The sequence below is a fragment of the Boleophthalmus pectinirostris genome, unplaced genomic scaffold, assembly GCF_026225935.1.
Source record: "Boleophthalmus pectinirostris isolate CB_2022bp ecotype Guang Dong unplaced genomic scaffold, ASM2622593v1 HiC_scaffold_12, whole genome shotgun sequence".
Classification (NCBI taxonomy): domain Eukaryota; kingdom Metazoa; phylum Chordata; class Actinopteri; order Gobiiformes; family Gobiidae; genus Boleophthalmus; species Boleophthalmus pectinirostris.
Window position 1 is genome coordinate 38,715,619 of NW_026571018.1, and position 18,489 is coordinate 38,734,107.

The following is an 18,489-nucleotide window of genomic DNA, read 5'->3' on the forward strand; positions in this document are numbered from 1 at the left end:
TCTGTATATATATATATATATATATATATATATATATATATATATATATATTATATATATATATATATATATATATATATATATACACAGAATATAATATGTATTATATATATATATATATATATATATATATTATATATATTTTTTTTTTTTTTTTTTTTTTTTTTTTAACTGTCATTTAATATTGTTGAAATGATTTGTGTATTTTCTTTCCTGCATTATTCTAGACTCAGAAACACAATATTTGATCCATGAACAGTCTGACAAAATGAGCACTGATGACAATAAAGTCTAAAAAGTATAAAGTGAATAAAGTGCTCAGACAGAGGAAGACGGGGCTGTGGTGAACACTTCTCCACAGTTTAGTCATGTGATCATTTCAGAGTTTGAGGCGATCGTTGTTGTTCCTCTGAAAAACAGACCCTCTGTAGTTTTTCTTTTCACCTCTTGGACACTCCAGGTTTATTTGGCTGAGGTGCTGCAAAAACCATTTTGCTCCGGGACGAGCTCAGTGTGAAAAAAGGACTAATTCATTTTAAAACATTTATTTTTTCATAGAATTTACTGAATATAAACAAATTATTTCACTTCCAACAGTTAATGACAATAAAAGATGATGATGATGATGATGATTTCTGAAACTGGACCAACTCAGGTCTGAACCGGTCTCACTCTCTGCTGGAGCCTCTCCCTGACGCCGCCTCTGAAACAGCAGAACACAGCACAACAACAAGTCAGAAAACCAGGTCTAAACCAGGTCTAAACCAGGTCTAAACCAGGTCTAAACCAGGTCTAAACCAGGTCTAAAGGTGGTAGCAGTAGGACAGTGGGAGGATGGACAGGAGCTACAACAGAAGAATCACCACGACTCTGATGATCAGGTCTGAGTCTGACTCTGCAACACAAAAGAACCCAGATCAGACCAGCACCAAGACCAGAACCAAGAACCAGTACCAAGACCAGGACCAAGACCAGGACTAAGACCATGGATTCTTTCACACTGACAGCAGTTTTTGCACCAAACGTTCCATTCGACCCAAAAGGTCTTAGTTGGATTTGTTTTCGTTGGTGTGAAAACTTCAATCGCACTCAGATCTGCACTAAACCAAACAGACCGAGACCTTAAAAAAGAGTTGGTGTCGGTCGCTTGACTCTGCACCAAATGACAAACTCTGGTGTGGTCCCTCTGGTGAGATGCCCACTCCAAACCAACTATTCCACATGCATCATGTTGAATAAATGTTTGACACCTGACACTCCTCTGGAGCAACTAGAAAAAACATCTGAGACATAAAAATGTAAGATCAGACTTTTACCTGAACACTCCACGTCCACACCCCAGGAAGACGAGGAGGAGGAGGAAGGGATGACACATCTTCTCACTGAAGAATTCCTCACACAGGAAATTCTGGTCTTCCACACAGGACTCTTAGGAAAATCATCTCTGCTGTCTCCACGCACAGCAAAGCCACAGTTCAGGTCTCTGCACACAACAGCTGTGTCCTCCTGTTCAAAATCGTTATTGGGTACAGACACTCGTCTCCACTCCCCTCTGAGTTTCATCTCCAGAATCCCAGCACAGCGACTGGCTCCTCCCACCAACCTGATCGGTTCTGAACAGACAAGAGACAGAGTGAAGCCCCGCCCCTTTACCTGAACAGTGAAGCCCCGCCCCTTTACCTGAACAGTGAAGCCCCGCCCCTTTACCTGAAAAGTGAAGCCCCGCCCCTTTACCTGAGCAGTGAAGCCCCGCCCCTTTACCTGAGCAGGTGAGGTTGACAGTGGCTCCAGAGGAGCAGGTGCTTGAGTTGGAGCGGGGACAGTCCATCAGAGCAGACTCATGACCCTCACAGTGGAACGTCTGCCCCAGAGGAGAGAGCGCCCCCTGGAGGAGAGAAGGAGCCCCACAGCCCAGCTCCCTGCACAGCACCTCTGCCCCCCGCTGGTCCAAGTCCCCGTCACAGACCCCGGTCCAGGACCCATTCCAGATCTGCACTGATCCTGAACACAGACCGGACCCCGAGACCAACCGCACCGAGTCTGTGGACACACATGTGACATCATCACTCTGGGCCAATAATAATAATAATAAAATATAGCTGCAAGCGGCAATGATTGGCTGTCGCTCGCACCTATGTTGGACCCCACTAGATCCCCGCACTGTTTGTCCCACAGGACCCAACGCCAAACAGTGCGGCGCGGGACACATTTTGAAAGCTCATTGCGGGCGCATGTGGGAGTGGGACTACACAACGCGGGAGCGGGCGGGTGTGATGATAAACTGCAGTCCCGCAAACTAAATATGAGAGTAAAGTAAAATATACAAATGATGAATGTAAGAATATCATGCTTTATTTGTGCTGAATATTATATTTGCCATTAATAAAAACATTTTAAGCAGCAGACTGTCATCCGTCCCGTACGCCGCATGGACAGTCCCTCCTTCTGTATGTCACATGGGCTGTGCCACTAAACCAGGACTAAACCAGGTCTAAAAACAGGTCTAACACCAGGACTAAAACAGGACTAAAACAGGATTTAGCCAGGACTTAACCATCCTGCCAGACCGCCCACCACACCTCCTCCCATACGCAGCACAATTCCTTTCGCTTCTCCTTGTTTGATAGAGCTTAATAAAGCAAAAGTTCCCATGGCAGACTTTCTGTTTGGGAGGAGGTGTGGTCCGTGTTCCTATTTCCATGAATCGTCTGTGGACCAAATTTGGTTTGGGTTTCTCCTTAGGGGGTGCTATTGCATCCACTTTAGATTTTATTATATAAATATGAACGTTGCACAAATTTGAATTATCACATGTCGAAGTTTGATGGCAAGCTTCAAAAACGAACCTGAATTTTGCACCGTTGCTGTTGAATGTCGCACTTGTCCAGATGATACACAATGATTCTGGTGAGTCTGGGTCAAACGCCCCAGGACGAGTTCATTCAAGTGTGAGGACAGGAAAATTGCACCTTTGGCACCGAGTCACATGATCAGTCCAATATGGCGGACTTCCTGTTGGTTACTTAGCAACCACGTAATATATTTTTTTGTTTGGAACAACAAGACCTATCCACCACCCGAATTTTGTTTCTCTATGAGTTAATTTTTCGGGTATAGCCATAGGAGGCGCTGTTGCGCCTTTTTTTTTTTTTAGTTTTTTTTTAGTTTTTTGATGTGGAGTATTTTTAAATTTCTATTTTGGTGTTCGTAAATTTTGTGCAAAATTTGGTGAGTTTTCCTCAGCGACAAGTTGCCGAACTGTGCTCAGATGTTTAGAAAATAATAATAAGAAAAACCAGAACAATAACAATATAGTGCCACCTAGTGGTGGCACATAGATATATCATTGGAAAGAACCTGCGTCCTGTAATGCACCCGTCAACGACAATGGAGCCCGCGTTGCGCCTCTTCGATTGCTCTCAAGCCCGATGCACATTGTTGGAGTTTACCAGAGTTCATGTGCTATGGTGAGTGTCGTGTGTCTTTATTGCTGTTGCCTGAGCTCTGAGCTTCTGCTCTGGGCTGATGTGCAGCGAGTTGTTTATAAAGTTATAAGCTACATGCTGCTGTTTTATGAGTTCATGATGATAACTTCAGAGGTGTTAAGGTGTTAATGAGGGAACATCAGTACATTTCGCAATTGAAGGTACCGATGTTTCCTGGGGGAACAATGGTGCTGGGGAACATCAGGTTGACACTAAAATGGGCACTTATTTCTACCGGAAGATAAACATTGATGAAACGTCAATCAGACCGATTTTGGTTCATTTGCCGGTGAGAAGGCGGACCACACTGGAGTCTATATGCGCTCTAAACCAGATCTAAATCCAGGACTAAACCAGATCTAAACCAGGTGTAAAACCAGCACACAAAGACACGTCACAGTAAAGTAAGACTAAAACAAGGACAGGACAGACAGTCATGAGGGTGTGGGGGCTGGAGACTGTAAGGTTTTGAACATCCTGACATTTTTGAGGTCAGTGGAGGGAAGACTGTAGAGGAGGCTATTGCAATAATCTGGAGGTGATGAAGGCACAGATGGGGCCAAGGCTGGCAATGTTACAATGGTGGAAGAAGGCGGTGTTGTCGATGTGGCGGACATGTGGTCTGAAGGAGAAGATGGGGTCAAAAATGAATCCAACGTTTCTGATCTGAGCTGAGGGGGTGACTGTGCGGCCAGAGGTGACAAGAGATTTGGGACTGATGATGATGATGATGATTTCAGACTTGTTGCAGCTGAGTTTGAGGAAAGTGGTGGTCATCAAAAATCTAACCGAATGGATGAGTTTGTATTGGGGGGTGATAAAAGATGGCGATGGTCAATGGAGTTGAGCCAGAGAGCTGAAAGGTGAGATGTTCAAATGTGGAGACTGGAGGGACGGGGAGAGGCTGGGGTCTCAGGATTTGTTGGTAGATGGCAGCAAAACCCTTGAAGCGCAGTCAGGACGAGGCTTGTCCAGGAGGGGTGGCTTGGTTGAAACAGAAATGATCCAGAGTTTTTTGGCAGGTTTCTTTTAGAGAGAGTAAATCCAGTTAAGAGTTCAGGATGAATTTGTTGATAAGGCTTTTATTGCTGATGGATCTTGTGCTGAATAGTCCGATTTTCAGAGACTTTTGTCGTGAAGGGCTGAGGGGGGGAAATGGGTGTGGTGCGGAGATTGAAAGCGTTCATGTGACTGGCGCTCTGATGACGTGGCCAGTTGTTGTGGTGATGGGAGGTGGAGGTGTAGTGGAGTACAGTCTGAGTTGTGCAGGAGCTTTTAGTCACGGTGGAAATATGAATTAAATTGTGGTGGGAGCCTCTGTGGATGTTGCGGGGGCGTCGTAAGAGTCCCAAAGTTTTTATTTCAGTCGTGAGTTGTGGAGATGGGGTGTGAGATGGTATAGACTGAGAAGCCGTTGTATCAGAGAGCCATGGGTTCCGTGATCGGGATCACCAGCGAACAGAGAGAAGAGAGAGCCAGGATGAATGAGACCAAACACGACATGTCGGGGAGATAGACGACGGTGGCTTGGCCGAAGAGAGGCCGGGTGAGGATGGTGTCAATGCACTCGATGCAGCAGGAGAGTTACAAGCACAGACCAGGATCTAAGAGCCACCACCGAGGGCATGACCGTCGGGTCTTTAGGAGGAGAGGGAGGGAGAGGCTCCAATAGAAGAAAGTGCAATAGTTGTAGTAGAAAATAGGCTAAATTTGATTTTCGCGGAGTGAGAAGCAGCAGCCAAAAAACACGCCAGGAATAATTCAGTAGGAAGTGAACATGAGGACTCTTCCAGCTCCAACAGGACACACACATGTGACATCACTGCTGTAGTGCAGATATATATGTGTGTGCTCAATATTTATATTACTGTTGTGAGACGTGTCTGTGTCTAATGTTCTGATATTGATTTGAATAAAACAAGAAATTACAACGTCCCAAGTTCAACACAAGACCTACTGCAACCTACTAAACTATTTTACACCTGACACTCTTCTGGAGCAACTAGAAAAAATATATATATACATTAGAGACATAATAATGTGAAATCTAACTTTTACCTGAACACATCATCTCCACACTCCACCGAGAGTGTTCTGACTGAGAGACACATCCTCTCACTGAAGACTTCTTCACACAGTCAGGTGTGAGCTCCCACACAGGTTTCGCTTCCAAATTCAGATCTATGGAGATAATTTTGTCTCATTAATATTCACAAATACACAGATGATGATCTACAAAGAGACAATGTTTTTTTCATGTGTTTTGATCCACAAATGCAAATTTAATATTTGTAACTTATATTTTGTATTTTGGTCTTTACACATAGATGTGTATTTGTAAATATATGTTTTTTATTTGCAAAAAAATAATTGAAAAATAACAGAAATTTCTGTTTGTAAAGTGTGAGTCTCATTTGTGGATCATAAGTTACACAAATTCACCGATTTCCAGTATGACTTCATTTTGAGACACAAACTCAGACACGTCCACAAACAGCCGACTGATCCACATACATCCACTAGAGGGCAGTGTTGTTATTGGCGTTGGTGTGGGAGGTGGCGAGTGTGAGAACTTTTTTCCACCCGATAGAAAACTTCAGGTGAACGAAACCATGGACATAACCGGTCAAGAGCAGTCACCATCCTCTAAGTACAAACAGTTTACCTTTTTCTAAATTAACATGGGACTAGACCAGTTTGGTTAAAATGTGAATCGCAAAAAAGTCAACTTTGGCAGATTTTGACTAAAAGGTTTAAAAATGGATTCACAAGCTTTTGCATAAGAATAATTCAGCTTTATAAATAATGTCGGTAACACCTAGTCTCAAAATTACGTCATACCAAAAATTGGTGAATTGGTGATCCACAAATGCACATCACATTTTACAAAAATAATTTTCAGTTTTACAAATGAAATTATTTTTTGCAAATGAAAAACATATATTTACAAATACACATCGATCTGTAAAGATCAAAATACAAGTTATAAATATTAAATTTACATTTGTGGATCAAAACACACAAACAACACAACACAAACCAATGACTGTTTGTATATCACCCTCTGTGTATTTGTAAATATTAACGAGACAAAATTACCTTCATCAGATCTGCGACCTCCATAAAGACCAGAGCCACAGTTCAGGTCTCTGCACACAGCAGCTGTGTCGTCCTGGTCCCAGACTAATGGGCTGTAAGACACAGGTCTCCACTCTCCTCTGTGTTTCACCTCCAGAGTCCCATTACAGCGACTGGCTCCTCCCACCAACCTGAGCGGCTCTGAACAGACAAGAGACAGAGTGAAGCCCCGCCCCTTTACCTGAGCAGTGAAGCCCCGCCCCTTTACCTGAGCAGGTGAGGTTGACAGTGGCTCCAGAGGAGCAGGTCCTTGAGTTGGAGCGGGGACAGTCCATCAGAGCAGACTCATGTCCCTCACAGTGGAACGTCTGCCCCAGAGGAGAGAGCGCCCCCTGGAGGAGAGAAGGAGCCCCACAGCCCAGCTCCCTGCACAGCACCTCTGCCCCCCGCTGGTCCAAGTCCCCGTCACAGACCCCGGTCCAGGACCCGTTCCAGATCTGCACTGATCCTGAACACAGACCGGACCCCGAGACCAACCGCACCGACTCTGTGGACACACGTGTGACATCACCGCTGTAGTGCAGATATATATGTGTGTTAAATATTTATATTAGTGTTGTGAGACATGTGTGTGTCTAATGTTCAAAAAAGCTGCAAAGTTTTTTTCTTTTAATAAACAAGACCCAGGCGAGGGAGCAGAGGCAATGATTGGCTAAAAAAAGAGATCGACTGTAAAGTTAACCAATCAGAAGCAGTGTGTGAGACGGCCGTAAACACTGTCCTGACATTTCATTGGTTTATGGCTGACACATGCTCGAATACTCACTGTTTTCAACAGACGTGAGGAAATATGCAGATTTTTAAGGATTTTATGGATACACAACATTATTTGGTGACTCTTTTGTGACGGGAGCACAAACAGACGGCTACATCGAGAGGGACACGTGTGTTTGAAGATTACAGATCATTCAAAAGCATCAGCACGGCGATAATGGACACAGCCCTCTGCTCTCGCTACTTATCGTAAGTGCAGCTCATCTAGTATCTGTTTGATGGCTCATCTCTGGTTTTCAACGTGTATAAGCGCCGCCATGTGGCCTGCACATGTCTGTAATGTTCTGATATCAGTGCGTTTGCTGAATGTGCTGTCTGCCTGCGCTGTTGTAACAGTGTAGTTATGCTTTTGATCTCTGTGGATGAAAATAGTTCATAACTCTGGCTCTGGGTGCATTCGGTGATTTGCAGGCCAAGTAAGGCTGAATATTGCTTGTTTTACTTGGAAAAACACTGTTTCTACATTTTACACCTGACACTCCTCTGAAGCAACTAGAAAAAAACACCTCAGAGACATAAAAATGTAACATCAAACTTTTACCTGAGCACATCACGTTCACACCCCCGGAAGAGGAGACTGAACCATAGACACATTCTCTCACTGAAGACTCCTTCACACATTCAGGTGTGACCAACCACACAGGATTCTGTGGAAAATCATCTCTGCTTTCTTCATTAACAGCAGAGCCACAGTCCAGGTCTCTGCACACAGCAGCTGTGTCCTCATGGCCCCAGAGTCTAAAGTGCTCAAACACTCGTCTCCACTCTCCTTCATATTTCACCTCCAGAGTCCCATTACAGCGACTGGCTCCTCCCACCAACCTGATTGGGTCTGAACAGACAAGAGAGAGAGTGAAGCCCCGCCCCTTTACCTGAGCAGTGAAGCCCCGCCCCTTTACCTGAGCAGGTGAGGTTGACAGTGGCTCCAGAGGAGCAGGTGCTTGAGTTGGAGCGGGGACAGTCCATCAGAGCAGACTCATGGCCCTCACAGTGGAACGTCTGCCCCAGAGGAGAGAGCGCCCCCTGGAGGAGAGAAGGAGCCCCACAGCCCAGCTCCCTGCACAGCACCTCTGCCCCCCGCTGGCCCAAGTCCCCGTCACAGACCCCGGTCCAGGACCCGTCCCAGATCTGCACTGATCCTGAACACAGACCGGACCCCGAGACCAACCGCACCGAGTCTGTGGACACACATGTGACATCATCACTCTGAACCAATAATAATAATAATAATAATAATAATAATAATAATAATAATAATAATACGTGTGTTTTATAGCACTTTTCATGGTAACACAAAGACGCTTCATAGTAAAGAGTAAAAAAAGGACAGGACTGACAGCCATGAGAAGCAGTCGTGTGGGGGCTGGAGGCTGTGAGGAAAAGGTGAGTTCTGAGCAGTTTCTCTTTTTTTTTAAGGTGTAGTGAGTCTGAGTTTCTGATGTGAACGGGGAGACAGTTCCAGAGGGTGGGAGTGGCCACAGCAAAGGCTCGGTCCCCCAAGGTCCGGTGCTTTGATTTGACTGTGGGAGTGAGGAGGTTTGAGACCGATAAAGATGATTTCAGACTTTTTGCAGTTGAGTTTGCGGAAATTGGTGGTCATCCAGGATCCAGGAGGCAACTTGAGCAGTTGGAGGTGAAAGCAGTGGTGATGGTTTTGGTGGAGAGATAAAGCTGAGTGTCGTCGGCATAACAGTGAAATCTGAGTCCACGTTGGCAGATGACGTGACCAAGGGGAAGCGTGTAGAGGATGAAGAAGAGAGGACTGAGCACTGAGCCTTGAGGGACTCCTTGGGTAACCGGTGTGATGTGAGATGAACATTTATTCATGAAAATGTACTGGGATTGATTTGAGAGGTAGGAACCGGGACGGAACTGAACTGATGATGCCAATGAAGTGAAGACGATGGAGGAGAATGGAATGAGAGGCCGAGGAGGAGGAGGATGAAGAGTGATCCGGAGTCTGAGCCGAGGAGGAGGTCATTTGTAACTTTGATGAGGGCTGTTTCTGTGCTGTGGTGGGTGTGAAAACTGCACTGGAAGAATTCGTACAACTGATTGGTGTGAAGGTAATCTTGAAGCTGGGTGGATACAAAATGTTCAAGGATTTTGGAAGGAAGTGAGGTTTGGTTTGGGTCGTCAGGATCCAGGATTCTAGGTGTCAGGCTTCACGCAGGGGACAGACTCAACATCATCAGCAGGAGCGGGAGAGCTCAGGACGGAGCAGGGCCAAGATGACTGGAGAAGAAGTTGGGTGGGCGGAGTCTCTGCTCACGCTGCCTTGTTGTTTCTTTCCGAACAATGAGACAAACTCAACGAGAATGTGACAATGGCGACGACGAGCCAGTGACATTCAAAGGCAGCGTTTTCAAACTGGAAATACAAACACTATTTCTCCCTCATTAAAATAAAGGGACAGAATGTGGATGTTAAGTGTAACTTCTTAGCACTTTATGATACTTTTCTTTTTTTGGTATGAAAAGTGCTCTATAAATAAAGTTTGATTGATTGATTGAACTGTGCCCTGGGAGAACAATCCTGTCCTACCTCAAGTAACTCCAATCTAATGAAGCGCCTCACACCATCACTAACACACCTCTACTGTTCTCCTCGAGCCTTGGTGCAGTGAGTCTGAGCTCGAGCTAAGATGGAGACTAAGTGTGGCATGGTTTATTAAAAAAAAGCCAAACTGTTCGGTTCGCTTGTCACAGTTCGGGACGTGTGCGCACTGCACGGTCTCCACGGGTCCAGTTTGCGCATTGTGGCGTTGTGCCTGTATGTCACTGCTTCGCTTTGGCGCAAAAGAAAAGGTGTGGAGGGTGAGTGCTGCGCATCACCTGTAGAAATGGCAAGTAGGAGAGAAGAGGGCCGCCCAGAGATGGAGGATGTGCCCGTGTCGTTACCTCGTGAAAACACAGCCACGCGTCAACACAAAGAAGACTCCACCTGAAGTTCCAGCAGGACGAACACGCGCAGCACTGACTCTGGGTTTGTCAATGGGAAAGACGACCAAACTTGACTGGGCACGTGTAGCCATGCACGTGTATTTCACCCCATGCGAGCGTAAAAACTGCAACTTTTGGACACATAGAATGCATGTAAAGTAATGAGGGCGGCTCCACTGCACGTGCTAGACGCTCGTATGGAGCAGCACGTCCTGCACGCGGAGATTTCAGAAAATCACAAAATAGGATCCATCCTGTTTTTTGATGCTCTACACGAGCATAGGCGCTTGTCCCCGTCAAAATACACAGACAGGTAAGATCAGACTTTTACCTGAACACATCACGTCCACACCCCAGGAAGAGGAGAAGGAACCATAGACACATCCTCTCACTGAAGACTTCTTCATACACTTAGATGAGACGTTCCACACAGGACTCCATGGAAAATCAAGTCTCTCTTTTCCATAAACAACAGAGCCACAGTCCAGGGCTCTGCACACAGCAGCTGTAAGCTCCTGGTCCCAGAGTGTAAAGGTCTCATGCAGCCGTCTCCACTCTCCTCTGTGTCTCACCTCCACAGTCCCATTACAGCGACTGGCTCCTCCCACCAACCTGAGGGGCTCTGAACAAACAAGAGACAGAGTGAAGCCCCGCCCCTTTACCTGAGCAGTGAAGCCCCGCCCCTTTACCTGAGCAGTGAGGCCCCGCCCCTTTACCTGAGCAGGTGAGGTTGACAGTGGCTCCAGAGGAGCAGGTGCTTGAGTTGGAGCGGGGACAGTCCATCAGAGCAGACTCATGACCCTCACAGTGGAATGTCTGCCCCAGAGGAGAGAGCGCCCCCTGGAGGAGAGAAGGAGCCCCACAGTCCAGCTCCCTGCACAGCACCTCTGCCCCCCGCTGGTCCAAGTCCCCGTCACAGACCCCGGTCCAGAACCCGTCCCAGATCTGCACTGATCCTGAACACAGACCGGACCCCGAGTCCAACCGCACCGAGTCTGTGGACACATGTGACATCACCGCTGTAGTGCAGATATAAATGTGTTTTAAATATTTATATTACTGTTGTGAGACGTGTGTGTGTCTAATGTTCTGATTTTGATTTGAGTAAAACGAGAAACTACAACTTCACAAGTTCAACACAAGATCTACTGTCTCTGTCTCTGTTTGTGTCACTTTGTCCTCTCAAGGGGTTACAGAGCCACAACTGGACCAGATCCAGGTTGAGCTCCACCCTGCCTCCTCCCTCAGGCTGCAGAGGCTCATAGAGGCTCACAGCCTGGAGGACGTGTGGAGGACTCTGCATCCAGGTGACAGACAGTACACATGGTCTCACTGTAAGAACAACAGAGTGGCTCTAGCTCACTTGGACCGTGTCCTGCCTCAGACACTGTATGTCTGCACTTCTGGGGGGGGGGTTCTGTGGGCCCAGAGAGACCATGTGATACTCTGTGTGGAGCAGGAGGAGGGGCCAGCTCCTGAGCTTCCTGTTAGGACAGACCAAGATGGCGGTGTCTGTGAGCAGGAGGAGGAGGCTGCAGGCTCAGCGTCAGTGTGAGTCTGTTTGTCAGGATGGTGCAGGTCAGACTCATATTTCATGGAGTAGAGTTTGGCTTCTAGTCCCTGAACAGTGATGAGGAGGACTTTGAGGAGCACTGGGGCTTTAGGGGGTGGTAGCCTCTTTAAAGAAGAGGAAACTCTTATTGATGGACACAATAAAGGTCTGTTCAAAATCAAAAATCTCTCTCTTTTTCTCTTTTCTCTTTCTGAGAGACATAAAAATGTAAGATCAGACTTTTACCTGAACACTTCACCTCCAGACCATATGGAGAGGAGGATAAACGAAAGACACATCCTCTCACTGAAGACTTCTTCACACAGTCAGGATAGAAGCTCCACACAGGACTCTCTGGAAAATCCTCTCTGTATCCTCCATAAACAGCAGAGCCACAGTCCAGGTCTCTGCAGACAGCAGCTGTAGACTCCTGGTCCCACTGTATAAAGGGCTCATACACTCGTCCCCAGTCTCCTCTGTGTTTCACCTCCAGAGTCCCAGAACAGCGACTGGCTCCTCCCACCAATCTGAGCGGCTCTGAACAGACAAGAGACAGAGTGATATGGAGATACTTTTGTCTCATTAATATTCACAAATGCACGGCGGATGATCTACAAATAGTCATTGGTTTGTTCGTGTGTTTTGATCCACAAATACCATCCATCAATTTTCTTCTGCTTATCTGGGGTCGGGTCTCGGGAGCAGAAGCCTGAGCAGAGACTCCCAGACTTCCTGGGACCTGACCTGGAGGCGCTGGAGGAAGTGTCTGGGGTGAATAAACTCTGGGAGTCCCTGCTTAGACTGATGCCCCCGAGACCCAGCCCTGGATAAGAGGAAGAAAATGGATGGATGGTATTTGTGGATCACAACACACGAACAAACCAATGACTATTTGTAGATCACACTCTGTGTATTAGTGAATATTAAAGAGGCAAAATTATCTCCAGAGTGAAGCCCCGCCCCTTTACCTGAGCAGTGAGGCCCCGCCCCTTTACCTGAGCAGTGAGGCCCCGCCCCTTTACCTGAGCAGGTGAGGTTGACAGTGGCTCCAGAGGAGCAGGTCCTTGAGTTGGAGCGGGGACAGTCCATCAGAGCAGACTCATGGCCCTCACAGTGGAACGTCTGCCCCAGAGGAGAGAGCGCCCCCTGGAGGAGAGAAGGAGCCCCACAGTCCAGCTCCCTGCACAGCACCTCTGCCCCCCGCTGGTCCAAGTCCCCGTCACAGACCCCGGTCCAGGACCCGTTCCAGATCTGCACTGATCCTGAACACAGACTGGACCCCGAGACCAACCGCACCGACTCTGTGGACACATGTGACATCACCGCTGTAGTGCAGATATATATGTGTGTTAAATATTTATATTACTGTTGTGAGACGTGTGTGTGTCTAATGTTCTGATTTTGATTTGAGTAAAATGAGAAACTACAACATCACAAGATCTACTGTCTGTGTGTGTGTGATCTAAATTCTGACTGGACGTCTGAGAGACATAAAAATGTAAGATCAGACTTTTACCTGAACAATTCACCTCCACATGCCAGAAGGAGAACGAGTAAAATCCAGAGACACATTCTCTCACTGAAGACTTCTTCACACAATCAGATGAGACCAACCACACAGGACGACTTGAAAACTCAAATTTCTTTTCTCCATAAAGAGCAGAGCCACAGTCCAGGTCTCTGCACACAACAGCTGTGGCCTCGTGACCCCAGAGTGATTTGCGGTCAAACACTTTTCTCCACTCTCCTTCATGTTTCACCTCCAGAGCCCCAGAACAGCGACTGGCTCCTCCCACCAACCTGAGCTCTGAACAGACAAGAGACAGAGTGAAGCCCCGCCCCTTTACCTGAGCAAACACAGACATCATAAAGGTGCAGGTTTACACACATCACTGGAGAAAGACGACGACACAGAAACAGAAAGTGAGACAAAACTGCACAAACACACAGTGAGGAGGTTGTGGGTTAGATTCCTGGTCTGTATGAGTGTGTTGCTGAGTGGTTCTTACCTCCTGGGCTGTCGTTTTCTCCCTGGACCCCTGCACACAGGACCCCTGCACACAGAGTTCATGTCACAAAATGGCCGCTGTTGTGAGTCTTAAAGCACAGGGACAGGAAGAGAGTGTGACGCAGCGCGATGTCTCAGATTTCATCATGTTTCATATAAAAACACTTGTGTGTTTTCCAACACAGAAACATGAAAAGAGGCAGGTTCAAATTCAAATAAAAATGTCTTCTTCATTTTGTCATATTACAAACTAAAACTACACAGAGGTGTGTGAGAGTCACCACCAGGGGGCGCCGGACGCACAGGAGAACCACACCCTGACAGCATCGAGATCCGCAGCAGATTTGCTTTTGGTCCACCAAATCCACCCAGAGTCAGTCTGCTTTGCAGATCCATTGCGTATTTGTTCCGTATTCGGTTTATGTCGCTAACCCCCAATTCATACCAAAGTGCAATGGCGCGCAAACGCAGCAGCGCAGCACACGAGCAGCAGACGCACAGCTTTAGAACTCCATTTTAACCGGTCTGACAGTGTAACACCGGCAGTGTCATACACACGTCCAACGAGCGTCTGACGCTGACGCGCTGCTCGAGAGGTTGGAGTTTTATTTTTGCAGCGTCAGCGAAGCGTCTCTGAGGTTTTCAGCAGGGGAAAGACAGGAAATAGACACGCGATGTCAAAATAAACTTCCGATGCCCTTTCAAAATAACTTCACCAAAGTCAAGACAACAACATAAACAACGCGCACTGTGTCAAAGGAAAGGTTAATGATGGATGACGAAAAGTTAATCCTCGAAGTGGAGAAATATAACGTCATTTATAATGTCAGACACCAATTCTACAAGGACCAGTTATGAAAGGAGAAGGCGTGGCGTGCAACTGTCGAAACTTTGGGTTATGACGGTAAGTAATTAATGCATACAAGCAGGAAAAGTATCATCCATCTTTCCAACTTTTGTATTGTTTTATGTGATGTTGTAGTCCAAACTGCTCTAACATGTAATATTTAAGTCATGCAATAAAGAAACGTTTTGTCACTTCTGTGTACTATCAAAATATAAACACAAAGGCCTTATTACCTGTACATACATAAGGTTTTAATCACACTCGTAATGTATGTTATAGGTGAATTTACCTTATTTAAAAAAAAAAAAAAGTGTTATGTGCGTGTTAATAGATTTAAACCTCATTAAACCACAAATATAAAGATGAAGTAGAAATCTAGGAAACTTTATTACACCATTCTAAGTTGCCGTCACACACTGCCTTGGGGGAGTTAAAATACCCGCAGTACATTTCCCAGCCATTTTCCTGATGCCCCTCGTCCCCCCCACGTGCTCATCCAGCAGTCTTTGGTTCTCGTTAGGATTGTTGCAGAATACAGGCTGCCACAACAAGATCTTGAGGCCAAAATCCCAAAGATGTTTTCAGCTACCATCCTGGCTCTTCACAGTCTGTAACTGAAGATCCTCTTTGGTCTTGTGAGGTTCTGTGCAGGAAAGGGTCTCAGCAAGTATGGTTTGAGGGGAAAGGCAGCATCCCCAATCCCAACCATCACTAAAAGGGAGATTACCCAGGTGAGCTGCATTGGGAAAAGGGCCATTAGGAGGAACTTGCAAACCCAGAGCAGATCGTGCATCAATGCCACCATCACTGTCCCTTCCATAGTCCCCGCCTGGATGGTGGTGTTCTTTGGGACGAGTGAGTCATTTTCGGTCGGTGTGTTCAGACCATGAGTGAAGCAGACGAGTTGGAAACATAAACCTGCACTGTTTGGTTTTTGGGAAAGTGTTTAATAAAGCTGATGTTCAAAAGAAGCTAATTCCACACATTCTTCACTCACTGAGTGTCTTAGTATTTTTTTTTATATTTTGGGGGGGTTCCAAAAACGTCGTCACCATCTAAAGGAAAGACACTTCCAATAAAATATTTTGTTGTGTTTAGTCTGACACTGAGGAAGATGCAGGGAGCAGTCCAAACTGTCAGGTTTGAAAACAAACTCTTGGTCTGAAAAAAGTACTTAATAACATGAATTATCAGAGGACCAGATGAACCTGGAACACTAGAGTAAAACCACAGACGCCGTGTGGAGCTTTTAAACAGAAATACTGATGCGATGCCAGCGCTGGGACGAGAACCATGATCCAGGTCAGATTTGAGTTTTATTTTAGTTTAATTATATGAATAATTGTCTTAAGACTGACAGAAGAGATCACTCTGTAAATAAAACCATCGTCATCATTTTATGTCAAAGTCTGTGAAGAGGAAGAGTCAGAACTCACCCCAACACCAGAGGGACAGGAGCAGCACCCTGAGGAACATGTCCGAGAACCAGGTCTGGATCAGGACGAACCGGGACTGAATCAGTTTATGTTTCTTTCTCACACTGGTCCAAACAGGAGCGAGACTGTGGAAGAAAACGTCCTGAAACCTGCACGGATCTCAAAGCTCCTCAGGCGAGTTCACTCACTGTGTCACAACATCATTTTGCATCTTGACAATTTAAATTTGATCTGCCTCCATCTGTGTGATATTGTCCTGTAGAATCTGACACCCAGAAATTACGACTATTTTATTTATTATTTTAAAATGTCCCTGCTGTAGCAACTGTAATTAGTTGTTTGAATCGTCCGGTTATATTTGGAAATTTCACCCGAGTCAAGTGTAATGAGACTGTTCCGATTAGTCGCCCGTGTAGATGTACACGATGCTTGTTTGCTCTAACTTTGAACAAGCTCAATCAGAGAGCACAACCTGGTCCCCCGTGAAGCATTGGTGCAGCTTATGAGGAGCCCAGCCCATACCTTGGATACGTGTGTGCCGACTTGTGTGATGATTGGGTGAATATTTTAGCCCGCAGATGGTTCAGAAGTTATAGGGTCAGTCCATACGTACGGAAGCCCAGAGATGTCACAACAAACGCAAACGCCACAACAAATACAAATGCGACGACACAACAAAAAGCCACAACGGAAATGACCGCGGGACTCTATTTTACTGTAAATGCCGCAACAAATACAAACGCCACAACACAAATGCAAATGCCGCAACACATTAAAAAGCCACAACACATTAAAAAGCCCCAACACATTAAAAAGCCGCAACGGAAGTGACCGCAGGACTCTATTTTAACGCAAACGCCACAACACAAACACAAATGCCGCAACACATTAAAAAGCTGCAACACATTAAAAAGCCACAACACATCAAAAAGCCGCAACACATTAAAAAGCCACAACACATCAAAAAGCCACAACACATCAAAGAGCCACAACACATTAAAAAGCTGCAACACAACAAAAAGCCACAGCACATTAACATGCCATAACACATTAAAAAGCCACAACACATTAAAAAGCCACAACACATTAAAAAGCCACAACCCAATAAAAAGCCACAACACTTTAAAAAGCCACAACACATTAAAAAGCCGCAACGGAAGTGACAGTGAGACTCTATTTTAGTGCAAACGCCGCAACAAACACAAACGCCACAAAACAAATGCAAATGCCGCAACACATTAAAAAGCCGCAACACATTAAAAAGCCGCAACACATTAAAAAGCCACAACACATCAAAAAGCCACAACACATCAAAAAGCCGCAACACATTAAAAAGCCGCAACACAACAAAAAGCCACAGCACATTAACATGCCACAACACATTAAAAAGCCGCAATACATTAAAAAGCCACAACACATTAAAAAGCCACAACACATTAAAAAGCCACAACACATTAAAAAGCCACAACACATTAAGAAGCCACAACACATTAAAAAGCCACAACACATTAAAAAGCCGCAACTTATTAAAAAGCCGCAACACATTAAAAAGCTACAACGGAAGTGACCGCGGGACTCTATTTTCCGACGGACCGATCAAGGGGCAAGTGAAGAAGAAGAACTACAAAGTGAAAAGTAAAGGAACGGAGAAGTTTGAAGCGTAAGTAAAAGTAATTTATTGTTTTATTATTATTCGTTTCACGTTGTAGTTCTTCTTCTTCACTTGCCGCTTGATCAGTCCGTCGGAAAATAGAGTCCCGCGGTCACTTCCATTGTGGCTTTTTAATGTGTTGTGGGTTTTTTTGGTGTGTTGTGGCTTTTTGTTGTGTTGTCGCATTTGTATTTGTTGCGGCGTTTGTTGTGACCCCTCTCGGCTTCTGTACATATGAAATCAGCCGCCCTCCCCTATGAGCCATCTCAGATTTGGCTGAATCTACAATAATACAAAATTTCAGCTTTCTAGCTCTATTTTTTTATGAAGTTATGGTCTCTCAAACATGTTTATAAATTAAGGCTTCAGAAAAAGTGAGCATGGCCCCAAAATTTCAATGGGCCAAATGAACCTCATTGGACTGGTTCAGGAGTTGCCGAAATTGCCGATCCTTTACAATGGCTTGACTTTTCAATTGACCCGTGTGACCTCAAATGACCTCAGATCGTCACCAAACTTTTTTTGCAGCATCGGGCACGAGGGCTTGACCCGTGTACCACATTTGGTGACAATCGGTCCATAAATGGCGGAATGACAGACACACACGCACAGGGTGAATACAAAACCTGGTCAACCCTTCGGGGACCAGGTAATGA

General features: G+C 45.7%; 1 protein-coding gene across 1 annotated transcript in view; it reads right to left on the reverse strand.

The window, feature by feature from the left end:
• Window positions 1–602: 602 nt before the first annotated feature.
• Window positions 603–18,489, reverse strand: part of LOC110171533 (deleted in malignant brain tumors 1 protein-like) — a 28,372-nt gene continuing 10,485 nt past the window's right edge. The window contains exons 7-21 of the mRNA XM_055148281.1: window positions 16,183–16,307; window positions 13,901–13,945; window positions 13,408–13,698; window positions 12,914–13,192; window positions 12,138–12,428; window positions 11,056–11,334; window positions 10,671–10,961; window positions 8,297–8,575; window positions 7,939–8,229; window positions 6,832–7,110; window positions 6,585–6,764; window positions 5,544–5,666; window positions 1,762–2,040; window positions 1,317–1,613; window positions 603–703 (exon numbers count right to left, since the gene is read on the reverse strand). Of these exons, the coding sequence (XP_055004256.1) occupies window positions 669–703; window positions 1,317–1,613; window positions 1,762–2,040; window positions 5,544–5,666; window positions 6,585–6,764; window positions 6,832–7,110; window positions 7,939–8,229; window positions 8,297–8,575; window positions 10,671–10,961; window positions 11,056–11,334; window positions 12,138–12,428; window positions 12,914–13,192; window positions 13,408–13,698; window positions 13,901–13,945; window positions 16,183–16,307 (3,364 nt within the window). The 3' untranslated portion in view covers window positions 603–668. The remainder of the gene's footprint in view (window positions 704–1,316; window positions 1,614–1,761; window positions 2,041–5,543; window positions 5,667–6,584; window positions 6,765–6,831; window positions 7,111–7,938; window positions 8,230–8,296; window positions 8,576–10,670; window positions 10,962–11,055; window positions 11,335–12,137; window positions 12,429–12,913; window positions 13,193–13,407; window positions 13,699–13,900; window positions 13,946–16,182; window positions 16,308–18,489) is intronic.